This window comes from Brachypodium distachyon, chromosome 5, assembly GCF_000005505.3.
Source record: "Brachypodium distachyon strain Bd21 chromosome 5, Brachypodium_distachyon_v3.0, whole genome shotgun sequence".
Taxonomy (NCBI): Eukaryota; Viridiplantae; Streptophyta; class Magnoliopsida; order Poales; family Poaceae; genus Brachypodium; species Brachypodium distachyon.
In genome coordinates, this window is record NC_016135.3 from 27,583,849 (window position 1) to 27,610,674 (window position 26,826).

Here is a 26,826-nt window from a genome sequence, read left to right on the forward strand (position 1 = left end):
CGCTGCTGCTTGCCCGAAGCTACTGCCGCTAGCACGCGCTGCCTCCCGTGCGTGCCGCTCTCTCCTGATCTGCCCCTGACCGCGCATGCCGCTGCTGCTCCTGCCCGCGTGTGCTGCCGCCGCTCGCGCCCGTGCGTGCCGCCCCCGTGGGGTCTGGGGGGAGCGCCGCAAGCCTCGATTCCTGCGAGAACGGGCTCTACGAGGCTCTCGGTGGGGCTGGATGGTCGCGGGGGGATTCAGAAGTTGCCCATCGCGGGCGGCCGCCATCGGTGCCGGAACAGAGGTGAGACTCGGAACCGTGGTGTCGGTCGGCGGGCGGCAGTAGGGGAAGAAGGGCCAGCACAACAAGCGGAGGAGGAGATTTGGCAGCAACAGAGGGAAGCAAACGTGGCGCGGCGGGCGGAGAGGAAGGCCGGAGGAGGGTGTGGGGGAGATAGGAGGGCGCCGACGGCCACGGGAGGAGGAGGAGGGGAGGTAGGGCAAAATCCATCCGTAACGTGGACTGTGGGTTGACTCTTGATAAATTAAAGGGCTAGAACGCAAAGTTGACTGAGAGACGACGACCAAGGAAGCACTACGATATGGCCTATTCCGACAGCATGGTTCCAGATGTCAGAGCCAACGCTAACTCTACTAATTTACGAGTCATATGATTCCCGTTCACCTAACAGTGGAGAGGACTACGTCTGGTACGAGTAGATTCGCAAATGTTTGTTGAATCACAAAATATTCTACTCTGTCAGTGTCCTGGGAGTTGGATGACGCCGCCGGTGGCACGTCTCGTTCTATGGACGACCAAAACTCCAAAATCTTTAACAATGTCTGGCGTGATTGCACCAACTCGTACCATCGTCTCAACAAACCCAACAACTTTCGCAAAGAGTTTCGAGGCCGAAACAGAACTTGAGACCCCAAAAACATGATATGGTCCGCCGATCTATAAAGAGGCCGGAGATCTAACAACTCGTTTGGCAACCAAGAATTCATTTCATTTGATCCGATCGTGATGCGTGAATAGTCCTCGCATGGTAAAGGTCGGTGCCGAGTTTCGTAACAACATATATGCTACGCGCATGATGTACAGTGGTATTTTACGATTTGAACTATTTCACATGCTTGCACAAATATTTATCCCGTGTGTCGTTCTTATGATTTGATCTATTTCATCTACAATAGAGGAATTCAAATTCATGATACCTTGATATGTTTCTGAATGGCCTCTGTTTTTTGCCAGGAAAAAGTCTGATTCCCCAAGTCCCTCGCCCAAGTCTTTGATTCAATGGAAACACCGGCTGATTTTATAATGGCCATCTGAATTCAGTGGACGGTGGATGCGGGACTGAAACGCCTCTTAGAAACATTTTCTCTCCCCTCCGCCCGTCGCCTACTCTCCAGCGACATCCTCCTCGCCGAAACCCGACCTGGCGCTGCCGCGGAGGTACCAGCCGGAAAACCTAGAACAAACAAAGTGATTCGCTCACCTCCCTCTGCACGACCGCCTCCATCTGCACGACCGCCTCTTTCACGACCGATGCAGCAGGCTCGATCGACCAAGCCGCTGGACTCGCCAGTTTCTTGGCGGAGGAGGAGGATGGCTAAGGAGGGGAGGACGGCCGGCGGTTCCTGGGGATTGAGCGGCGTCTTGGGCGGCGCGGGGCTCATCCGGTTCGGGCGGGCTGTCTGGATTGTACGCGCTGGATACTAGGTTTGAGCAGGTTCTTCATAGGAAATTCCACGAAGAGGTACCTCCGGACGGGGCATCTTAATAGTACAAAGAAAGTACTACAACGAGCACCGTGGCTTTCCATTAAAAGGGAGCAATGATGATTTTGTTGGTTGTGATGTGTATTTTTAGTGTAGTATAAGAAAGTTGGTAAAATTTATGTGTTCCCTGTGGATATTTCATCTTAACTTTTCCAACCCAAGTGAACCAATCTTTGGCAGCTACTGGGATATATAGACAGGTAAATCAAGCATCACAGCCAGGAACCGTACATAGGGAACCAGGACACAGAATAAAATTCCTTATTTTTAGACAATATAAGCTACAAGAAATGGCAATTTGCCTTCCAGCCAGTAGATAGTTGCTTAAACATTTAATGTCGCAATATACTTTTATACAGCCTTTTATACTTTACAAATTGTATTAATCATCTCTTTCGCTTGATGGCCCGTAGATAGTGCTGCCATCTGCACCTGTTCTTGTTATCGTGCGGTTTCATTGTGAGTGAGGATTGATGGGTGCTTCTTTATCTGCGATATTGTTTTTTTTTCCTTTTCGAAACGGATATATGTGAGATTAATTGACTAAATTTGCGTGGTGGCGCAAATGGAATGTTCAAATGCAGAGGAGGTTTTTGATGATGGCTATGGTCAAGATGGGCTGCTTCGAAGGAAGAGGGAAGTGATCATGACGCGCAATAAACCGCAGAAAATCGGACTGAGATCCAGGACAAAAAAGTTCAAGGTAGAAAATAGTTGCTTAGCCCTTGTTGCAATTGGCATTTTCATCCTGTGTAGAATGCATGCTTCTGTATCTTTGCGATCGGTTGCAGTTTGAGTGTACGCAAATAGAATGTTTAATTGCAGAGCAGTAGATTTCTGAGGATATCCATTTTTAACTTGAAAGTGGTCTGCAGGGAAGGAAGAGAAAGGTAACTGTGACATGCACTAAACCGCAGACTACTGGAACTGAGATCCAAGATGAAAAATGTCAAGGTATAAGAATACTGATTATCCCTGCGATTGGCAGTTACAGAATATAGTATTCATGTCTTCTGTTGCAGTTTCATTGTGAGTAGAATGCATGCTAATTCTTTGTATATGTGATTGATTGCATTTTGAATTGGTGTCGAAATGGAATGTTCAAGTGCAGAAGAGGAGATTCCTAGGGATACCTATGTTGAGCTTGAAGGTGGGCTGCATGGAAGTTAGAGGAAAGCATCCATGACACCCAGCAAACCACAGACAACTGGAAACTGAGACCCAGAACAAAAAAGTTCATGGTATAAAAATGATCATCACTAGATCTTACTTGCTTAAAAACACAACTTGTGGTTTATCTGTAATATTTTGTATGTACACAGGTCAGTGTCTCAAAGCTGAGAATGAGATGCTGAGGCGGCAGCTCACTTGCAAGAAAAAAGAGCTCTATGCTGAAAAGATTCTGAGACTCAAACTAGAGTTGGATTTGAATACGAATGAGATCAAGTCCTTGAGAAAGTAGATTGAAAAGTCGAGGGATGAGAATGAGTGCTACAGGAAGGCTGTAAGCTTAATACAGAATTCTACATGAGCTATCATGCCTCCATATTATTTACTTCACAAGCAAATTTGCAATATGCTTGAATTTTTTTTTTTGAAGTTAAACTGTAAGAGCTGCGCGATTGCAGTCCGACAGTATATAGATATATAATTTTACAAAGTGAGACACCAAAGTGCGACCTTCGAGGATCGAACTCTGGTGGGCTGCTAGCATACCTCGCTGGCTGCCACCCAAGCTATGCTCGATTCTCAATATGCTTGAATTAATAAACACAATTGTCTTGAGCAGTCTGTAGATGTTTCTGTGCATTACAAATCAGTCTGTAGATGTCTTGATTAGTGAATTATGTCTTGCTTTTATCTTCCTGGGGGCATCGCATTTAGCTTCAAATGAATGCTATGGCTGCGTTCTTTTCAGCTTCTACGACCGGCTTCTCCTAGAAGCTGCCCTCACCTAGCTTCCTGGAGAAGCCGCATCTCAGATTTAGCTAGGTTTCCAAAGTAGTTTAGGGCAAACTAATTTGGTGGCCTAATCAAATTTAGGTGGCGGCTTCTCCAGGAAGCTGGGGAAGGACAGCTTCTCGGAGAAGCCGGTCCATGAAGCCGAAAGAACTGGCCCATATGTATGTGCTAAGCAAGCAACCTTTTATATAAATTACCATGCCAGACAACAAAATAGTTTCTAGAAGCTGCAAACTGTTTAGCATGGCGGTATATGTCTTCAATTTCCAGTAATTACTCCATTGACCTGTCATATAACTATGCTACTGCTTCTCTCCCTGTATCATATTCAAATTCCTAAACAGTGTTATCTATATTTACTGACTAGATCGACCTTCGTGTTACCAGCCAAAGCGACCAAGAAATCGAAGGCTGTGCAGATGCTATGAGTAGTATGTATTCCATGACTATCGCAATTGCTAGATCTTTTGGGTAATGCTGTAATTATATGTCGATCAAGTGATTTTATCTATCTTCATGTGTGTGTGTTGGTTTCATTGATTGGTTGTTCATTACGTCAGTTTATCAGAGCGGAAGTTTGATTGGAGGGGCTTCCATCCTGATTGTTGTGCACAAGATCGTTCAGGTATGAACCCTCCACCTATACCCTGCTTTCTCATGCTATAGCATAATAGCCGTCAAGGGTTAGGGTTCTTTATTGGGTCATTTTGGTAGATAAATCGGGTTGTTTCCCATACGAATACCTTTACTTCATAAGTGTGAATTTTTCTGAAGTCTACAACACTGAATATTTCTGAGCTTTTCAACACTGAACTTTTGAACACCAAATTAAGCCATACGGGCATTGAGGGCAAGGAATAGTCCCCAATTTTAATGTTATTCTTGTCTTCTGCATTCTTAACAACAGTATGGTCGTAATATATTGTTGTTGTTCTTTTTCTACATTGCTTTTGTGTGAAAAATTTATGGGCACGAGCTGTGCCTTCCCTTCTTAGCCATAGACGCACTTGAACATAACCGTCACCACCGCCTCCGCTGCCACCATCACGTGATTTGGACCATTTGTTTTGTTAAAGAAAACTTCTATGTTTGCTTTTTTTTTCTGCCTAACATCAGCTCTTGGAATATTGCAGGCTTAAATCTTCAAACTTTGAAATGTCATTGTTAAACAGATACATCGGATTTTTTTGCTTTGTTTTGTGTTTGCTTGTTCTTGAAATAGATTAGATGTGACCTATAGTTGTATTTCTTGGGTGTGTAGAAGGATTCTTTCCCCATATTTTATGTGGCGTAACTTAAATTATTCTATGCATCTCAGTGCTGTTAACTGTCAGTGATGATGAATTCTAAGGAGGAGTTTTGCCAATTAGGTTTTCATCGTTACCAGCAGTCCAGCACTTCAGGATGTGGATACTGCTGTCTCGGTTACCAAATTGGAACAGATACAATATCTGTGACAAGTGGTGTGGTCTCCAGGATAGAAATGCAGTCATATGTTCATGGTTCTACCGAACTTTTAGGATTGCAGGTACCATCTCGTCCAAAAAATAATAATCTTAACCCGTTGTAGAACTGTGGTGGAGTATCTAACTTAATAATAATCTTAACGTTGCAGGTACTATACTTGAGATCAACCTTTTGATGATATTTATGTACTTATTAACTTTCAAATTTGAACTTATGGACAGATAGATGCAGCTATTAATTCAGGAAATTTAGGTGGCCCAGCTTTTAATGACTGTAGCTCTATTTCGTTAATTTTGTTTCTTAAATATTACTAAGAAAATAAAATTATCCCACCTAATAATAAATTAGAAATCTGTGATTCAACTACTGTTGTATGGATGCGGTCTCTGATAGTTACCAGATTGTACTATATGTAAGTTCTTTTTCGAGAAAAGGTAATAAGCATTGTTCCTCGTTACTTTACTACTCCCTCCGTTCCATAATTCTTGTCGAAATCTTACATGTGTCTAGACACTTTTTAGGAATAGATACATCCATTTTTGAGCAAATTTGAGACAAGAATTATGGAACGGAGGGAGTAGATGTTAGTAGGTTTTCACTTGATGATGAAGATATTACTACACATGAATAATGACAAAGACCTTTGGGAACTTTTCTGTCTTGCTTTTTTTTTAAAGATTTTGTTGTCTTGCTTGATATTATGTCAATGCCTGGGTGTGGGTGATACTTTTGCTTCCTAGAAATGAGTTATTCCGGAACATTAAAAAGGAGTATGTGTAGATAGAGGGGTCAGGTCACAGTTAACTTAATCCTGATTTTAACTTTCATCAATAAAATAGCATAATTAAATTTCTAGTATGGCCATAAAAATATTCTACTCCCTCCGACCGGTATTACTTGTTTCAAATTTGCCCAAATACGGATGTATCCAAGCGTAAAAAGCATCTAGATACATGTAATATTTCGACAAGTAATTCCGGCCGGAGGGAGTAGCTGATTTTTCTTATGCTCTACCTACATCGTCGTTGTAAATTCAGGTTAAGGCATGTTCTTTGAGAAAACATAACAGTCTTGAATTTTATAGTGCTATGTGATCCGGGGTCTCCTGCTGAAAAAATATGTGAATACCTTTTAGGTCCTCCAGAGTCCACAACCTTTTAAAAGGAAGTTTCTGCAACCTAATGGATTCCAAGCATGTCCATGGCATGAAAATGTGCAGGCGAATCCCTAGATCAGGTTCTGGACAGGTCCAGTTGACTGATTTTCCTTATGGAACCATGGTAGGACAGAATTTTGTGTTGGGCCCAAACAAGCGAAATTTCAGGTATATTATTCCCTTGTCGACAATTTGTATAGATTACATTTTCTTTCTATTTATGTCATGATAGATGTAGGCATGTAGCCTGGCTGAGTTTGGAAATTTTCATAAAGAGATTCATGCCTGACATTGTCAAAGTAGGCCAAATTTGGTTTTATTGATTTAGTCGGGAGTAATTTACATCATCTCTTGTCAGTGTTAGAGACAATGATGCACTGTACAATGGTAACGACAATAGTTAAACCATTAAATTTTGGGCCCCACACTACAACCTGTGACTGTTCTTGTGTCCATGACATCTCTTTCATGTTATATTGAATCTCTTTCACCGGGTCTTACTTTATTTTATTGTCTAGGTAATACTGGATATTACTACAATTATGATAATTTGAACATTTGGGACTAAAATTACGAGTTTGAAGGCTACTGAAACACAACATATTTCATTGCCATTTAGTAAGTGTACTGGTGTATCAGTTGTTTTTGAGTTCTTACCTGGTATTTCTGGTGTTTGTGTTTATTTTGAAACAATATGGAGTATATTGCAGGCCATGCATTGTATGTTATTAAGTTAACCTTCTTTTGTCTCATCTCATGTGATAACTGATAATGCAATTCATGAGTTTTCTCTGTTTACTTGTGAATGTTTGTAGGTTTTTCTGAAACAACAATCTGAAGAATCACTAGGTAGAGGGAAGTGGTTGTGGGAGGGGTGGTGCGGGGGGAGACCGTATTTGCAACATGCTGTGAGGATCTATCCTGCCAGGGTTTGAAGTAAGTTGATTTCATCGTTTTGTTCTGCTTCTTCATCGTTGCTCATGCTGTGAATTGCTGATTTTGTGTTGTCGCTCTGCTCTTCTCTCCCCTCTTTTTTTTTCCTTCAACAAGAGGGAAGTTCGGTCCTTGTTTTCTTTTGGCTTATGCAAAGCTGCGCTATGTTCCATCTCAAGAAGGTCTCGTTTTTCTCTTTGTACTATACTAGGTGGTCTGCCGCGCCATGAAAAATTATCAACACTAGCAGGTGTGACCGTGCATTGCTACGGAACCCGGTGGCTGGAATCAGCTGCAAGGGGGTGCGCAGGTGATTGGCGAAGTCTGGGAAGGTCAGGACGCTTAGGGCGCTGGGAGATGCGGTCATGCGGCTGCACCGGGTTGCGAGGTCTAGTGAGGAGTTGACGCGGCGGGCAGAATGGAGCAAGCAGCTCATGGCGCCGTCAAGGTCGGCCGTCTCCCACGAGTCCGGCGGCTGGCGGCGGTGAAGGTGGTGGGAGAACAGGTGAAGCGGGCGGCGACGTGACGGCTTTGCTCGGAGTGCTGTGGCGTCGGTTGGCATCGGTTGTAAGACGGAGAAGGAGAAATTGGGCTGGGGGTGGAGGGGGAGGCTCGGGCATGGGCTCACGCGGGCGCGGTGGCGTCGGTCGTAAGGTTGTGGAGGAGGAGGAATCGTGAATAAGACGGAAAGGAGAGAAAATAACGAGAAGTGGCATATTTATTGTAATTTTAACAAAGTTGACCTACCGTGTCCATGCCAATCACCATCAACTCCAATTTAACAGATAGTAATAGATGCCAATGCGCTTGTACCTTGTTTAGAGAAATTTAGGCAGGAGCACGAGTTGTCGGTCATGCGGCGGCTGCTTTGACTGTTGGGTTAGTCTTTGCCATACCTGAGTATTTTTATTTGTATTTTTATTTTTGTGTGGGCCGGATGATGCTTGTTAGGTTAGTCTTCGACTCATGATCGGCTGGCTGGGTTCAAGCCGTTGTTGACTGTTTTTTCCTTGTCTCTTCAGTCATTGTCATCAGCCGGGTTCAGAATGGACACGTACGGATCGAGAGCATGAGGCATAAATCATGTGGTTTTACATTTGCCACAGTAGGCTGCAATCTGCATGCGTAGAAGGTGCTCAACTCAAGAGGAAGATGAGGCTGAGCTGTGATGATCTAGCGATGATAATCTGCATCGATCAGTTAAGCTCCGTCAACTGATTAATTAAGCAGCCACCACGATCACGTGGAGCCCGTGTACGTACTGGTTGTAATTGGAGGAAGACTGTACCGCTGTGTATACTGTAAGGGTCGTGCTAGCCTAGGTGTCCGATTTCGCTCGCAGCACACAGCACTGGCTTTGCAGCCACCGCCGCTCTTGAGCAGAAGTGCACGTCTGCTGATTCACCTCATCACCTGGATCTCATGGAAGCCCCAAACCATAGGCGCTGCCACCATCTCTGCCGCCCGAAACTCCAGCTCTTCTAAGGAAACATTCTTGCGACAGATTTCTTATTCACCGAACAGGTCATGATTTGAATTGTTCTTGCATACACTAACGTTTCCTTATGCTATTGTGTTCAGACCATTACGGACAGGGCCTGATTACGGAATTGTTCATAGGCGCATAAAATTTGCTACACAAATCTTGTCTTTATATTTGCATGTTATGAACAAAACATCCTCTACAGTACTGTTAAGCAATCTATCCCGTTAACAGGGACGGAGGAGCGGTCGGATGCCGCATCCCACAACTTGGTTTGGTCGGAAGCGGAAGAAACAAATCAACAGAAAGATGGGCCGTCCGACCCAAGTAAGTCGGCCCAATAGAGCGAGCGGAAGTCGATATAAATCAATACTGAAGCATCCTCCACACACAAAAAAAAGAAAAGAGAGAACCCGAAGAAGCATCGCGAAACCCTAAGCTAGGCGGCGGAGGCGGAGGATGTCAGCTCGCAACAAAAGGCCAGCGATGGAGGTCGTCATTGGGGAAGAAGGAATCCTCTGGACGACCATGCAGTCGATTTTGGAAATTTCTTCCGACTTGGTGCGGATGGCATCCTTCCTGAGGGGATTCAGCGAATCACAGATCGAACACCTCGCGGAGGCGACAAATTTCCGAGCTGTCAGCTCGCTTCTGTTCTTCAAACTCGAACCAATACTTGTCCCATTCGATTCCCGCCGACCAACTTCCAAGGAGGCGGAAGAAGGCAAATCCTATACCACCCCCCAGATGGAGCCTGGGCAGGAGATCGAGATGATTTCTCTCCGGATGCAGGAGATCGCATCCTTCTTGCAGAGCAAGGACGCATCTGAGGCCGCATTAATCCTCAGGGGGAGGCCAGCCTTGTCAACGGACATCTTCATGCTGTTGCGCATACTCTATGACTATGTGGTCAGAGTAGATATCGAGGGCCGATCATCTTACAAGGAGGCGAAGGAAGTAAAAACAAAGACCATCTCCCAGGAGCAGGTCGAGGAGCACATCGAACAGTTCTGTGTCCAGATGGAGGAGGTGTCATCTCTTTTGAGGGAGAAAATTGAACTGGCAGCTGCATTCTGTTGTACTATCAGAGAGACGAAAGGCGATGTGAAGCTGAGGATTAACTTCTCCGAGCGCACTTTACAACTGCCGCACAACATGTCTGAATTGAAATCATTTCTTCTCGAGCTTGAACCTGCAGCTGACCACCAACCGGATGAGGACTCGGAGTATGATGATGCGGAGTATCAGGGGGTAATCAACTGGGAGGAGATGTTGTCTGCCCAAAAACGACTGATCGAGAAGGAATCTGCTGAGGAGATGATCCGCGACAAGCTGCCCTTAATACCCTACCGACAAGAGTATAAGTATTTGGAGAGGGAGGAGGAGACAGAGGCGACAAAATCAGCCAAGGAGCAAATTGCAATGGAATTGAAGATCTTTGCCGACTACCGTAAGGGCATGGAACATCTAACCCACGGCGGCTCCTTCGAAGCCACGAGTAAGTAAACAAATAAGCAAACGATTTGGTTCAAGCAGCACATACTAGTTTCTAACTTTTTTTTACTTGATTTGCTGCTGCAGCCAGATTGAGTCCCATGCACTATACACACTGCACTCCCGGGGTACATATAGGTTATCCCCATGCTACCCCCGAGAGCAGCCTTCAAATCTTTTCCTTCAAGATTGTGGAGATCAAGGGTGACCTGAAGTGGCCGATTTGTGTGTATGGCATGGTGAATGCCAGGGATAGCGTGGATCGCAACCGGAATATTCTCTTTCGTCGAACGAGGGACAACTACCAAGAAGTTACCCAAGATGTATGTACAGTTTCAGTTTCCATTGTGTGTATGAGCCGTTAATCTTGTGTTTTTGGCCGTTCTTAGATTTTTTTTTATCTCTGCCATATTTTGTTTTTTCTGTATAAGATGGTACAATGTGTCATTGCTATTCCTGCGAGGACCTGTTGTTGGTTTATTTTTCTTTTTGTGATTTCTAATCATGCAGACTCTACCTTTCTAATCATGCTGTCACTTCGTGATCAGCTACATTGGAAATAGCCATTAGCATTTTTGTGTGTTTCTAAAAATAAACCCAAATGGATGAGTATGGATCAAGGAATAGCTGTGTGGGTTTTATTTTTTAATTTGTGCTGCTTGTGCTTTCTTTTGTATGGTACTCACCTCATGAAGCTGTAGGTCATTGAAAAGAGATATCTTCCACGGATTTTCTTCAAGCAACTTGTTGCTGATACGAGCGTTGCATTTGTTCTGATATACATCATATCATTAAGCAATCTATCTTTTTTTGTAGTTGTAGCTAAACATCATATCTTTTCCTAATATACATCGAAGTTGCCTGAATTTTGGTCTTGTTGGCTCTGATATGAAACATTTGGGCCTTCTTCATTGTGAGTTGAAATTTCGTTGATCACTGCCCTTCCGTTTTGCTGTGAAGAATAGGTGTACAAGTCATTTGATTTTGCATAATTTTCTTAATGTTGCTTGTGTTATTGTTGATTTTTTTCATTGCAATATGTTTACAGGATTCTTTTTTGCACTTGACCGGCCCATCTCGAGGTATTGTTGCTGTGGACCCACTTGAGTTTGAAGTTCAACTAAGAGTCAAGGGCATATCAGAGTCTCGAGACAGATCCTTGATTAGCCAAAGATACCATTATGCACATGGTGAAGGGACTCAACTCCGTACCCTTAGATTTGACAACTGTCTTTGCACAGCTGAGTTGAACTTGGAGCAAGTTGCAAATTCTGTTCAGGCGACTATCTTGGGTGTGCGGATCCTTGAGGGAGGACCGTGCACTTTCGAGTATGGAGGTCGAGTTGCGTGCTCCTCGCCGCTTCATGAAGTGGCTCTCTTAGATTGTAGTGAAGGCATTGTTTTTGGTGTTAGTGATTGTACATCAACTCAGGTGGTTCTTCTTGATTCCAATCATTGTGATGGTGGGAAGCTGCCAATGGGCAAAGATGGTTACTTTGATCTGTCAAGGCGTGTTGTTTCGGTGCAATTACAGAGAAACCATATCTATTATCCAGAAAAGTCAGAAGGAAGCCTGAAAATTGTGGTGCAAGCCTACTCACAGAAAGGTGTTCCTGTTGCTGAAGGTCATGTCAAGTTTAGGCCCAAACTTTGCAACATAAGTCAAGCTGTCTGTGATGTTGGGGACACTAAAGTAGAGATCACTGTTGCTTGGTCAGTGTTTGTGTTAGGCCAGTGGTCTTTTTCGGGATAGGGATGGTTCTGGGCATGAATTTTATGGACTATGATAATATGTTTTGCCAGTGGTTTGCTTGTGCTTTTATGCTTTGGACAACTAATTTGTGATTGGATCAGCTATGTAAGGGATAGGGATGGTGCTGGGCATGAATCTTATTGACTATGAATCTTATTGCCACTGGTTTGTTTGTTCAAGCTTCTGTGCTTTGGACAACTTGTTTGTGATTGGATCAGCTATGTAAGATGCACTTATGTTGTGAACTGTGAATTATCTCTCTTTTGATTTCTACCCGACGTATGGGTTGATACGCCTTAGCATTTTCACCTGCCGCTTTACTCATCAATGTCATTTTATTCTGATATAGCGTGCTTTGTTTTATTGCTTTTAGAATAGCTCCACTTGTGCCCGGTGGTTCCTGATTGCATAGACCAGACTCACATACAGCAGATATCACAGCCAGTAAGGATGTCCACTTCACACACACATGTGCTAATTGAAAAACAAAAATGTAAACATCATACACAGGTTTGAAGCCTGTCATGCGAACTTGCTTAGCCATTGCTGCTACTCTTCCTTTTTCTCTTCAGAAAGTACCATGATGAAGAATTACATATCTTCTTCGAAAACGCCCTGGAGCGTGGCCTCTTGCACTAGCACGATAATGTACTCACCTGTGCATATTAACACAACTAGGAGATGGGGCGCGCCCTGCGCGCCTCCTGGAGATAGCTCAGGGTATCTGCGTACGGGTCTGATTATGCTCAGGAGGCGCACTGGGATGTAGCTCAACAACGGTGACCCAGTGAGGTTGTCTGTCACTCCTGTACGATAGTTCAGGGCATTTGAGGTGCACTTGTCAACAACGGTGCATTAATGGAGAGTAGCAATAACGGCTGCATCATAGTACATGGTTACGTGACTTGTCAGCAAGTGAACAAACGCAACACATATAGAATTAAGTACTCCCTCCGGCCGGAATTACTTGTCGAAATAATACATTCATGTTTGGACAAATTTGAGACAAGTAATATGGGTCGGAGGGAATACTTATTTTGCTTCATGAGAGTTACAGCAAGTGACAAAAGGGTAGCACCATGAGGATATTTCTGTACAGACATCTTGTTTTCATTACATAATTTCAGCTAGGGTTGTTAAACATGGAGGCACAGCTTGGTTCGACGAGCGCTGAATACAAAGGCCACTATATCTCCCTCTTGAAGTCCAGCATCGTGCACAAAATTTTGCCAGTTGGTGGTGATGGTTGCTCTACCATCTGTTCCTTTCATTAGGTGAACTCGATGTGCAATTGAGGTTCCTGCGAGCTTTATACGCAGATGGTTCACTGCAGGATCAAGATACGGCAGCAGGTACTCGGTATGATCAAGATACTGCATACAGGAAAAGAAAGCATCATTGATAACGTTGATCAATATTTGTCATGAGAGAATAATATGTATGATGAGAGAATTAGTAGTTTGTAGGTTTTACCATCCTTTGTCTGGGTGAGACAAATGGCTTGTTCATTGTGCACACATAGTATCTGAACTGAGGGCTCTTTGTGCCTATAAGGCATTCAAGGTGGCGAACTTGGTATTCTTGCATGGTGGAAATTTTTCCGTACACGCAATTCCAATCAAAATGGGTGAGGTACCAATACCCATATGATCCTCTAGAGAAGTAAACAGATTGAAAATTAAATTGCACATTTTATTGATGAAAATGGGTGAGTACTGATATAAAAGTAATCACCACAGAGTTAATAGTAATAGTAGCAGCAGCAATAATACCAAGGTCCTGATAGATGAGCAATGAAAATTTAGGGTATAGAAACGATATTTCTTTAATGACATCTGAATGTGGAAAGGGAAAGTACATGACATAAAAAAACGATGGATGCAAACAAGTAAAAATCCTATCAAACTGGGAATGCAGCTAACAGTTCCAGCGTTACATATCTCTACGTAGATTCAACGCTAACTTCATTTTAACTTCTATGTGCCACAGAAATATTTCTATGTAGATTCTAACATCAACAACTTTGTGGCGTCCGTTTTTTGTTTTTCCGCGGTACAAGCGTGAAACAACATTTTCTGCATCGTGCCACAACGAACCACAGATGCATGATATCTATAGATGCCTCAATTTTTCTGATGATACTTTATAATATCTATAGATGCCTCAATTTTATAACAACAGTTTCAAGGCTCTCCTTTGCTACAAAAGTTAAGTATGAACTAACTGGATTATTTTCTCTTCAGATAACAGTGGCTTTGGCCATCAAAGAAATATATTTTTCTTCTCAGAGCTTACATTGTAATTTAGAATGGAAAGGAATGAGTAGACAACAACGGATAAAATATAAAAATTCTATCAGATGATTTAATCAGGATCTATATCCTGTATACATGATTATTCAATTCACTTAAGAGCAGATACTAATAGATCCTAAGATATCTGCACATACTTACGAGCAGGATATATATAAATTGATTAAATTCTGATACTGACGACCCACAGTCATTCTCCCAAATGCATACATTCAATTCGCAGTCATAAGTGAATTGATTATTGAATGTGCAGATATCTTAGGATCATTTAGTATCTGCTTTTTATTCTCACTTATGGAGATGGAGGTGTGTAGAAGCACATCCATTCCTCCCCTCTTATTTTCTCTAGGAGGGTATGGACCATTTGAGCTGGGACTGTCCCAAATGTTGTGCTAAATTAACACATGTCCTGACACAGAATTGAGAGATTTTTTTCGAGGAGCTCTGAAGTGTATTATATTACAATAACTCAATCTAGTGTACAATCTTATGCGGAATAGCACATGGTGTCAAATGAATGCTAACCGAAACAAGCGTTACTGAACTCTGTCAAACAGGGCAATGACACGATTTTTCCCACGAAATCACTGAAACCCGAATAGAAAGCATCCATCTAAAATGACGCTAGTGACACTGCGACGCGGTGAATTAATCAGGACAACATATAAGAAATTGCAGGAAACCGTATCGTTGGAATGCATCCAGGTTGGGGAGGAGAGAAGAGCAGCACTGACCAGAGGCAGAGGAAGAGGACAAGCACGGCGGAGGAGAGAAGATGGCGATGCCACGGCGGAAGACAAGCTCAGCCTACAATGATAACACAATAGAAAATAGCAATTAGCAGAAGTATAAGCTTTCTCGAGAAAGAAAAAGAAGGTTCGAACTGACAATGTCACTCAACAAATAAGTAAAAGTAAAGCCTGCAATGAAAACACAATAGAAATACAAATTTTGTACTAAGTGGGCGACACTTTTTATGGATCGGAGGGAGTAGGAATTAGCAGAAGTATAAACTTTCTCGAGAAAGAAAAAGAAGGTTCAAACTGACAATGTCACTCAACAAATAAGTAAAAGTAAATATGAACCATCCATGAGTATTGTTTTTACCTTCACTACGTTCTTCCCATTTGAAATCCTTGGTGCCTTATCCACTTTGTAAGGACGAATGTTGTCATAGCTACTTCTGCACGAAAGAACAGAACAATTTATAGAGGACTATATACTTCTCACCAACTCATTCCAGAATTTTGAAATAGATAGATATAGATCTTGCACTTGTGGGTGCAGATATGCCCATGAACCCTGTATTCTGGTTATTTTCGTCTGATGCCACCATGTGCTAAGCTGCTTCCTGACCAACAGCACAAACAAACGTCGCACCAGCCACTTTGAAGATGCGTAGTTTGATAGGAGTACTTAAGAATTAAGAAAGTTATTCAAACTATATATCAACACAAACATTGCAGATGATTATCTAATGTTAAACCCTTGCATTAAAACTCCAATCTCCATAACTAATTACCAATTGTCTTACTCGAGCACTTTTGAATATCCAATTATAGCAACAATAGTTTAATTAGTACTCCCTGCGTTCCTAAATTGCACAAATATGGTAGCTGCCAGTTTGACTGACCATATAGTAGCTTGCAGTATCTTAACCTAATGGGAATATTTAGTAGGTATGCATATAAAATTTCATGCTCTAACACCAAGAAAAAAAAGTTGTAGTCACCTCACAATTACAGCGGGTACGCCCTTTGATGCAGCAGTAACAGCAGATGCCACTTTAGTTTGCATTCCATCTCTTCCTACATGAGATTTTTCAGTAATGCACGTGTGGATGACCTTTGATTGAGGAGCACTCGGTGGACCACTATAGTGTCCCTCCACATCACTAAGCATGATAAGAAGATCAGCATTCAGCACTTGTGCCAATAGCGTCGCCAAACTGTCGTTATACCAGATGAATCCTACAAATGAAGTTAATGGTTATATCCAGTGAAGATGAAATGCTCGGAATGTCACAGTTGTTAAGTGGAATTAAGAAAGATCATGTATGCAGAAGGTGATGTTGTCAACAGCATTCTACTGAGATTATTCCGATGCGCAAACGCATTTTTCTTCAGAAAAGGGATCTAAAAGAAGCTCATGTAGAAGTTACAGCCACAAAGATGATATCTACCTAAATGCACACAGAAAGTCGGATGCAGAATTTTCTACTGAATTTTGTAGAAAGATCTAATTATTTGTCAATTTACATGATGCAGAAATATCCAGTGTGTAATCATTTTGTTCCCACAATTTTGGTAGATGCATTGCAGTGAAAAGCATGCCAGTCCGCTTTCAATTTATCCAAGCTGATATACATCACATACTGAACATCTTTACTAAATAGGAACTGAATACACAAAGTTTTGGACATATGATCATACCGGTAACTGATCTGGTTGTAGTTTCTCTGAAACAAGAAAGCACAACCTCATGGTTGTGACGTTTTCATATTCCTCGTAAGTACATAGCAGGTCCAAAATGTAAATACATAGGCCATAACCAGGTGAGTTATAAACCTACACAAAAAAAGGAAGTGTGAGAACATGACCATACAAAAATGAACGAAGCACAAACAAATATGGGTAGATATGCTGCAGGGCTGACAAACATGCAGTAACATGCTTTAGCAGAACAGCTGCCTATGCTTGCACCTTACTAAACTCGCACAAGAGCGGTGGTTTATTGCGCATATCTGCCAAATAACACTAATAATCCTACATCTATAACCTATGCAAGCAATATGCAGATTAGTAAGATGTATGAATTTCAAGAAAGTTGGCGTACATAGGTGAAGTATTGCACCGAAAAGCCACAACTATAACTGATCATCAAGAGTATGTATAATAAATGCATATACAGATTTTATCCTTTATATCTAAGTAGAGGCAACCCACTAGCCTAATTCTCTCAACATGCAGCCTATCCACCTCAGCAATTTGCCACGTCATCACCACTAATCAACCATGCACTAATCTACCGTGTTCCTTTCCCGTGTCAGTCCCACGAGCGAACCGTGCCGTTTCGTTCCCGTGTCATACGCGAGTGAACCGTGCGCCTGTCGTGTCGTGTTCCAACATGGGCTTCGCCACAGCAGGCGCCCGGGCCATGTTCTCGCCCACCAGAATTTCTGTCCAAGAAATAAATTTCAGGACGGTTCAGATCACTCCGTACCCCTTCATAAAAAAAAGGCATGATGGACATTAAATAATATTTTCTTCTCTTCTTTCCACCTGGCTCCGAACAACACTAGGTGTTTTTGATTTTGTCGGATATTACACCGTTGGATCGCGACGAAATTTCATGAGCTTGTAGTAGACACAATTCCGCCCAATCCCACCGAAGAGATCAGCGAAACTTCTTGAGCCAGCAGGAAACATGCGAGCAAGTCGGACGTTTGTGCTGTCCCGCACGGCTGTGATAAATCCAAACAGCGCTCGGTGTTTTGCAATTTTCCGGAGATTCCACCATTGGATCACGACTAAATTTTACATTGTAGTGGTAGACAAAATTCCGCACATTCTCACCGAAGGGATCGGCGAAAGCCTTGTATTGACGAAAGCTAATATGACATATTTCAAGGAACGGAGGGAGCATATCCATAACCTGCACATGAATAATGGGACGACCCATCGGGTATATCCATAGACATAAACGTTGATACATAACCTAACCATCCACATCGGGTATCAATGGACAGGCTTACTACAAAAAAAATGGCTTGTGGTTTTGTTGTCCCGTAGCAATGTGTAGCAACGCACGGGCACACTTGCTAGTATACTAGTAAGCGAGCACGTGCATTCACGTCCTAAATCATAAATCATTAGGTAAGCTGTTTTTATTATCTTTTTTATTGAGCCACTTAATTAGGTGTGATGGTTCATCGATGTAAATGTGCGCGTATAATTATTGTTTGGGTCATAGTGTGACATAGTTCACGTCTTCTTGACAAGTGTGTGCACCGTATATTTCGCAACAGATAAAAAACAGTTTTACTTTACAAAATAAAAATGATTTCATATATAACACTTGTTCGTGATAATACAATCCATGTACAGGTATGAACAAACCCCACAAACAAATAAAATGATCTCCTTTGACACAATTTTTGTTTGAAAAACTCAACCCGTGTAGAGACACGATTGCTCACATTCTTAGGCACACGTATGCAGTATTACCAAAAGTTTAAATGGTTGGCAAAAAAGGATCTTACTTCCACTGGAATATATAGTAATCCATGGATAGATATGATTTCTTTCTGAACTCATTGATTCAGCTAGTGGCTTCAAAGATGGTGCTGGCAAAAAATTGTGTCTAGATTCAGTGGCAAAGATGCAGTGCACTGAAAATTGGAGGAAAAACAAACAAACAAATTCATATGTGAAGCCCCAAGAAATTATATGCACATAACACTATTAAAGAAATCTTCCATTCAGTGTTCTGTTAAATATTAATTAGTTTGTAGAAAGCACCAAACAACCTTGTTGCTTCAGAAGTAACACAAAACAAATCCATACCTGTTTGTTTGATGTTGAGATGAACTAATTCAAGCCTGATTTTGCTGAAGTTGCTAGATTTTATAGCATCTAAAAATTCCATGTGCCCAGGATCTTCAAAGCTGGCAATAGTCATAACCAACGTGTAAGCATGAAAAAAATTAGATCATCGCATTGAACTGATATGAATAAAAACTTGGTAAACATTCTACGCTGGAAGACATTAAGTTTACTGTGGTAGTGCGCCTAGAAGATCCAATCAGACACAAACCTTGGTAGAGCAGTAGTAATTTCCAACTTGTTTCTTTTCAGTAATAAACTTACTCTCTTCCCTATCATGGAATTGCATCCACCACACTAAACATTGAAAGTCAGCTCGAATCTGAAGAACAGAACGACAGAGAACAAGCCAATTGAGTCAAGGTTAGATATACATCGCCAAGTAATTCCTAGTCACAAAAATTAAGGTAACAACGACATTGGGTGTATTAAATGGACAATCACTCTATTAGACAATCATGTATCTATGCAGATATGCAGAAAAAAAATATACACCACAATTGATAGAATGACATCTTACATGGTCCTGTATCAAATCAGACTGTCTGTGCCCATCAAACACATCCACTTAATCCCTGCACCTACAACTTCTAGAGATTTGGAGAAACAATTATTTTTGGTGCTCCCTGAAATCATCAAATTAATTATCTTGATTCCCGTGCATGGAGTAGAATTTAAAGCAAGCATATACAAGACTCGTATGAACTACACATGGTTTCAAGGAATAATGAAATCCCAATTAGTACTAAGGTTAATATAGAAGTGATCAAGGTCTAATACAAAGATGGCAAACAATAGGTCAGTTAAACCATAATCTGCACAGATGAGGTGTTGAAAAAGAATATGATAACACAAAATTAAAATAGAGAAAAATGAGGTTGACCATTCTAATTCAGATTACGAACTTGGCAATGTTCTAAAGTTTCTAAATTTTATTAACTGCCATACTACAAAGAGCAACAGTAAAAGACTTCTCTAGGTTTGGTTTGCTTCATGAGGTGCTGCTAGAGACCTGCATCATCTCGTGCCTTCAGATGACCTATTCCACAAGATTGAACGGTGTTGGTCAGTTATTCTGCTCAACCAAGGAAGCATGCAGAAAATAGCATAAATGCTCATACCACGGAAAGAATGCCAAATATTCCCTCCATGTCACTTATTTCAGGACGGAGGGAGTAGCATAAATGTGTATTTTCATGAAAAATATGAAGTGCAAACGACCTTTCACTTGCAAATAATTTATGTCAAATGAGCTCTGACTCTAGGATACGAATCCATAAAATAGCATAATGTTGAGAAATAGCAATGCATACTTGAGAATATTCTGGAACACTCTGGATAATTGGAGAGTGTTGGGAATTAATTATGCATATTTGAGAAGATTCTAGAATAGTTTGGATTATTAGAGGAGAAGATATTTACAAGGAGTCATCTAGTGTCATGAGAGAGAATATGAATATTATAGAAGCCTTGAGAGTTTACTTGAAGAGTGTTGCAATTTACCATGGAAGGACATAGTTAGGGTAAGTTTCACGAATAAGTGAGAATTCTCTAGAACTAGAATACATGTGGAGGATTCTAGAGAATTGTAGTGGGATGTACCACATGGTTTTGTACAAGTATAAATAGGGGTGCCCCCACCTCATAGGTGTACCACAACCACCACAAGTATTGTATCACCACACCAAGTAGAGAAGTGAGCTATCATGGTAGGGTTGTGTGTAGGGTAGCCACTAAAGAGAGTGTTGTACCAACATTGAAATAGTGAATAAAGTGTTGAGTTTTCACAAGTTTGATATCCCAAGTAGTGTAGTGTGTAAAGATCCTCAAGAGTGAGTGTTAGGGTCGCCGCCAGTAAAATCTGTACACATAATTTTTCTAACCTTAATGACATCAATGACCGAATGTTCGAGATGTTCAGTACAAGAAAAATAATGATTCCAATAAAAATTCATCATCTATTTTATTGGAATGTTCATCGGTTGAGATGCTCAGTACAAGAAAATTGATTATTCTTGAGAAAATTGATTATTCAAGCTTCAATAAACATTTTGCGTCTCCTGTATCTCTCCCGACTCATCCCCGGCCGACCCGCATCTCGCCCGCTGTGCCGCCGCCGCAGCAGCAGCAGCCAGCGGCAGATTAACCCGGCTGCTGCCAGGCCCCGCCGTCGCTCCTGCGCGGTCGCCATCTACTCCTCGGCTGGGTTGCTCTCCTCCGAACCTAAATCCGAGACAAATTCTTCTCTGAGACGAAATCTCCTCGAGCAATGGGGTTTCGACATGTACTCCTTTGCCCCGTTCTACAAAGCTCCGCTCGAGGTGCCGTCTCGCTTGCCGACTTGCCAGAAATTTGACAGCACGCCTCGCCAGATCCGCTCGAGACGTTTTCTCGCCCAAGGTACCGCCTCTACGGTCAACACCGTCGCTGCCGAACACTCCAGCATAGGAGGGGAAGCCAGGAAGGAGAAAGCTGAGACCTTGTTGTCCTCCTATGCTGGAGTGTTCGGCGGCGACGGCGTTGACCGTAGAGGCGGTACCTTGGGCGAGAAAATGTCTCGAGCGGATCTGGCGAGGCGTGCTGTTGAAGTTCTGGCAAGTCGGCAAGCGAGACGGCACCTCGGGCGGAGCTTTGTAGAACGGGGCAAAGGAGTACATGTCGGAACCCCATTGCTCGAGCAGATTTCGCCTCGGAGAAGAATTTGTCTCGAATTTAGGTTCGGAGGAGAGCAACCCAGCCGAGGAGTAGATGGCGAGCGCGCAGGAGACAGCGACGGCGGGGCCCGACAGCAGTCGGGTTAATCTGCCGCTGGCTGCTGCTGCTGCGGCGGCGGCGGCGGCACAGCGGGCGAGATGCAGGTCGGCCGGGGATGAGTCGGGAGAGATACAGGAGACGCAAAATTGCAGTTTAGCCCATACCTTGCAAAACGCAAAATTGATGCCTTTTTTTTGTCAGATAATTTCATTCCTTAAGCAAAACGCCCACCCCTGCGTTGCCGACAAAATACCTGTTGTGCCAGAGAATGTGACAGATCAGGTAAGCAAGCAGCAATATATCCCTCATCAACCAGGCATCATCAGTTCTAAAGACATAAAATAGAGTACCACTAATTATCTGATGCGATTCGGTTGTGGGAGACCGATCGAAACAGGGTTGACATGGTCCTGTCACATGTATACGAAGATTTTCTGAGCAAGGTGAACCCTTTAACCATCAAAGTTGTGCAGTTTCTTCAATTGCCATGTCCCTCTGTGCTTGTTTTAGCGTGAAAAATAAACATATACTCGGGCGCTGCTTCCTTTTGCAGGACATGTTTGAGCAATGCTGCGATCTTGCAAGGGATAACGGTTTCTTGCTCTGGGAGGACTCAAAGAAGATGAGATTGATAGTACGAGTAGAGTTCCACCAAGAGATGCGGGAGTTCCTCCGCAGGCAAAGATGAAAGAAAACTTCGGATTCTCTTATGCCATCTTTTGATCCCAAGGAAAAATGACCCATCTGGAGAGAAGAAGCTACTTCTCTTTACAACACGCTCCTTCATGTGAAAGCCTGAGAATTCACCTGACAACTCCTGAACAAGTTTCAATTGCAGCAGGCAGATGCAGAGTGGTGAAATGTCGTAATCATTTTAGTTGAGGGTCTTAATCCAGTGTAATCCTTGATAGTAAATTGTTAGGCTTAGTTTCAGGTTTGTGCTCTGCTTAGTTTTACAGATGGGATGAGAAAAAAAAACACTGGTTAAAAAAGTGTACTATTTGAATCGAATTATAAATATTGGTGTCCAGTGTTGTCTTCTCACCTTAATCTAACTCGCATGGATTTTTGTTTTCTCTCCTCGCAAAAAAGAAAAATGAATATTTTCTCCGTAAACTTGTTTTAGATCAGGCTGCCGATTGTTTTTTTATTTGAGAACAAGCTGCCGATTGCTGGATTACGATGAAAAGTGAAGTAGCTCAACCTATGTGAGGCGAGGCCTGGTTGATTTGGCCCAGATTTCATCAAATGGGCCTGCAAAGTCGGAAGCTAGGAGAAGACTGCTCAGCCCACAGGATCGCATGGCCCAGCAATGGCAGCCTAGCCCACAAGGAGAGGCGGGGAACAAGACGGACCAGGAAGAAACAAAACCCGCCAGGCTCCGTCCGAGCTCCACCTCAACGGGGCTAGGGTTTTACTCTCGTAGCCGCCCGTCGTCTCCCTCCTACCCCTCGCCTCGCCTCCTACAGCCCGAAGGCAGAAGGCTCGAGCCATGGCCGGGAAGAAGCGCAAGTCCGCTGCCTCCGAGAAACAGCCGAAGAGCGGCCGCCTGCCGCTCGGCGCGGACGCGGACGCGGTGGCAGACGCCGGGAAGCGCCGCCGCTCGGGCGCCGGCAAGCGGCACCAGGCGGAGGAGGAGGCCTCTGTGCCTTCCTCCATCAGCGCCAAGATCCTCCGCGAGGCGCTCAAGCAGCAGCAGGAAGAGGGCCTCGCCGAGCCCGCTGCCGCCGCCACCACCGCCCCGGCCGTCGTCACCCCGGCTGGCGCGTCATCCTCCTTCGCCGTCCCCGTCGAAGCTGGCGACGATGATGATGAGGACGTCGACGAGTTCAACGGCTTCGACGCGCAGAGCGAGTACGACGGCGGCGTGGTACGTGCCTTGCGTTGTGTCAAGTAAAATGGTGCTCCTCTTCTCGGGTGTCTCAGTGTGTGGCTGATGCGGATTTCCTGATTTTGTTGTGTTGCTAGGCGGAGATCGATGAGGAGGATGAGAAGGCGCTTGCGGCATTCATGTCCAAGGACACCTCTTCCAAGCGAACACTTGGTGATATCATTCTCCAGAAGATACGAGAGAAGGACGCCACAGTCTCAGCAGGTAGGCATCCGTTCCTGAACCATCTGGTTCTTCTCACCATTGCGACAACGATGAGCTATTTTGCATTCGGTTTAAACGCGTTTAGGATGTTGAGTTAAATGCATTGGTCAATAGGAAAAAAGAGATGGAGTACCTGAGTTTGTGTTTGTTTGTGCAGAAGGGCGGCCTCCTGTCAAGTTGGACGAGAGTGTTGTTGAGATCTATAAAGAGTATGTGCTTGGCTCCATACTCTTTCCATGTAGAACCCACTCTGCATTGATTTATATGCGATGCTAATTTTTCGTATGCAGGGTTGGCAAGCTCTTGAGCCGATACACTAGTGGGAAAATTCCCCAATCATTCAAGCGCATCCCATCGTTGGTATGCTGGGCAGAGGTGCTGCAGCTAACTGAGCCAGAGCATTGGTCTCCTAACGCAGTATACCAAGCAACACGGCTCTTCTCTTCAAACATGAATGCGAAGAATGCCGTGCGATTCTATGATGCTATTCTGCTCCCCCGTATTCGCAATGACATAAAGCAGAACAAGAGGCTTCATTTCGCACTTTATCAGTCTATAAAAAAATCCCTCTACAAGCCTGCTGCCTTTTTCAAGGGAATTTTGCTGCCACTCTGTCAGGTAACTCTCAATAGAGTAGATACTGTCGTAGATCGCATGTAAATTTCATCAGTATCTTGCATTTTATTTTGCATTGTACATGATTGCATCTGGGGAGTAGATCTGGCGCCCAATAATCTGTTTTTGGGGAGCTATACTTTTGATCATCCAACCATAAGCCATATTTTTAGTGCTATTTATGGGCTTGCATCTGCATGAAGTGCATATTGCTTCCTTCTCTTCATTCTATAGGCTCAAATGTTCTGACTGCAGGAAGGGAATTGCACTCTGCGTGAAGCAGTAATCATTGGTAGTATTATCCAGAAAGTCACCATTCCACCACTCCATGCAAGGTTAGCTGAATATAGTGTAAGATTCATCTCTAAGATGATTTTGGAGTTGGTATCTTATCCCTATTTGACATTTTGATGCAGCGCTGCGTTAATGAAACTAGCAGATATGGAGTACTGTGGAACCACTAGGTAAAGTGTGACACCTTAAAGTCTTCTTTTGTTTATAGTTGTGGGTTGTGCATGTGTTCTTTTATTACCTTCTTATTACCTTGAACATGTTGTAACCTAATATCTCTCTTGCAGTTACTTTATCAAACTATTTCTAGATAAGAAATATGCTTTGCCGTACCGTGTGCTTGATGCAGTTTTTGCCCATTTCATGCGGTTTCTTGATGATGAGAGGAACATGCCTGTTATATGGCATCAGTCCCTGCTTGCCTTTGTTGAAAGGTTAGTGATAAAGCTTGAAGGCATATTTTGTTTAATCCAAAATGCATAGCTCTTAATGCAGTAAAACAACTACTGTGCATCTAGTATAACAGGTCGTCTTTACCTGATTTTCTTGTTGGTATTCCTTTTCTATTACTGGGGCAAAGTATTCAACCTGAAAAATGTTCTCGTGGAAACTTTGAAGTTGCAGAGTTTTACCACTGACCAGCTTCTTTGCGATTTATAGCTCAGAGACATGATCCTTGCTAAGGTTTTCACCACTTAATTCATGTGTTGCTAAATATTTTATGATAGATACAAGAACGAGTTGGAGAAAAAAGACAAGGAGAAACTTGTGCGCTTGTTGGATCACCAGAAACACTATTTGGTACATCTTCTCATCCCGTCGTCCCCATGCTTGCATGAATTTTGGAATGATGCCCATTCAACTGAGATATGCTTGCCACTGTTTCCAGGTTACTCCAGAAATCCGTAGGGAGCTTCGGAGCAGCGCCAACAGGGGTGAAAAGGCGACCGACATGTCGATTTATATCCTTACTGTGCATACCTTTTATTCTTCTCTTGTTCTTTTGCAAGCATATTTTTGCTTCGTATGTTGATGCAATCAATTTTTTCTACTGCGCACAACACTGTTGTGTCCTTAACTTTGTTATTACGCTCGCCTGTTTCTGTGATCACCAAGCCAATTGAGGAAGACAGATGGGATGTTCCTGAAGTACCCATGGAGGAGGATTAATGGCGGCATTGAGTTTTGGCCAATACGGAGTAGGAAGTTTTTTTTTCTGTGTAACGTGTACTCTTTTTTTTGGTTCAGAAAGGCAGGGAGATAAATACACTGGTTTGGAAGAACGACCGCTATGGAATTTTAATTAAATTTATAAGATTGAAAGCGTGGAAATGTACGAGTGAATTTGGTAAATAAAGTCAGGATGTGGCATTGTGTACTCTTAAGAACTGGAAGACGTCTTGATGACTGTAGTGTATGCGAAATTAGCTGAACCAAGTTACCGAGAAGGTTTCAAATAAAATAAGAAATGGAAATACAGATTTACGGCACCAAATAAGTTTCGCTATATCCCTCATGTATGAATATGTATGTTCATATCGCATTTTGATAGTACATAAAACCAAGTCAAAGTTCACTAAATTTTATTTAGAACATGTTTACACGTACAACTAGACTATATATAAACAGCGAGGAAAGGTGCATGACAGCTCCTGAATCTTTGATTTATTCATTCGGTCAAAGAAACGTGCTGCGCCTGCTACCCCACAAAACGCCCGATCCGTCCCGTTCCGTTCGAGTGGGTACTCCAATCGTATCACGTCTCGCTTCCCCACGGCCCAGCCCAATCGCGCGCCGCCACGTGCGCGTCACGCCGAAGAATCTCCGGTTTTCTTTACGTTTTGGGCTTTTTTTTGCCTCCCGGAATATAAAAGAATCTCGGCCATTTCAGCGGCTATTAAGGTATAAAAAGATTCCCCGAAATTCCAGGCCACTTGGATCCATTCGGTTCCCCCGATACGTATATCAAAAACAAACTGCCCCAGCCACTCCCCCGAGAGCACCGTCCAGTGCGCCTTCTTCACTGACACCCTGGGGCCGGAGGAATCTGTTGTCTCGCTGGTCTACAGCACCGGGGTCCAGGGCGCGTTCCCCCAGAGAGATACCCTTTGGCTGCAAGTAGCCGGAGGGAGCCAGTGGAGGA

The 26,826-nt window shown here is 43.1% G+C and overlaps 2 protein-coding genes and 3 long non-coding RNA genes across 13 annotated transcripts; 3 read left to right on the plus strand and 2 right to left on the minus strand.

Annotated features, from left to right (window-relative positions):
* Positions 1-1,335: 1,335 nt before the first annotated feature.
* Positions 1,336-8,879, plus strand: LOC106865491. 9 transcript variants are annotated; one of them, XR_002960772.1, is made up of 11 exons: positions 1,336-1,438; positions 2,349-2,467; positions 2,640-2,718; positions 2,876-3,005; positions 3,087-3,268; positions 4,094-4,197; positions 4,287-4,351; positions 5,097-5,254; positions 6,329-6,517; positions 7,165-7,285; positions 7,494-8,097. It is a non-coding gene; the product is annotated as an uncharacterized LOC106865491 (long non-coding RNA). The 9 variants fall into 9 exon arrangements; XR_001404713.2 differs by adding an exon at positions 6,868-6,967 and having other exon boundaries at positions 1,340-2,467; XR_002960769.1 differs by having other exon boundaries at positions 1,340-2,223.
* A 205-nt stretch (positions 8,880-9,084) lies between these two features.
* LOC100843613 lies at positions 9,085-12,285 on the plus strand. Its single transcript, XM_010242319.3, has 3 exons — positions 9,085-10,263; positions 10,347-10,582; positions 11,308-12,285. The coding sequence occupies exons 1-3, from the start codon at positions 9,225-9,227 to the stop codon at positions 12,010-12,012; spliced, it is 1,980 nt and encodes a 659-aa protein (XP_010240621.2). The 5' UTR covers positions 9,085-9,224; the 3' UTR covers positions 12,013-12,285.
* A 723-nt stretch (positions 12,286-13,008) lies between these two features.
* Positions 13,009-13,614, minus strand: LOC112269439. Its single transcript, XR_002961285.1, has 2 exons — positions 13,486-13,614; positions 13,009-13,385 (listed from the first exon to the last, which is right to left on the minus strand). It is a non-coding gene; the product is annotated as an uncharacterized LOC112269439 (long non-coding RNA).
* A 5,041-nt stretch (positions 13,615-18,655) lies between these two features.
* LOC104585466 lies at positions 18,656-19,951 on the minus strand. The gene is made up of 4 exons (XR_733282.3): positions 19,449-19,951; positions 19,140-19,250; positions 18,890-18,990; positions 18,656-18,714 (listed from the first exon to the last, which is right to left on the minus strand). It is a non-coding gene; the product is annotated as an uncharacterized LOC104585466 (long non-coding RNA).
* Positions 19,952-23,065: 3,114 nt separating this feature from the next.
* Positions 23,066-26,068, plus strand: LOC100828159 (bystin). The gene is made up of 10 exons (XM_003580789.4): positions 23,066-23,552; positions 23,651-23,777; positions 23,935-23,986; positions 24,068-24,395; positions 24,648-24,727; positions 24,809-24,856; positions 24,971-25,117; positions 25,412-25,484; positions 25,573-25,645; positions 25,774-26,068. Exons 1-10 carry the CDS (start codon positions 23,175-23,177, stop codon positions 25,851-25,853), a joined length of 1,386 nt encoding a protein of 461 aa, XP_003580837.1. The 5' UTR covers positions 23,066-23,174; the 3' UTR covers positions 25,854-26,068.
* The last annotated feature ends 758 nt before the right edge of the window (positions 26,069-26,826 follow it).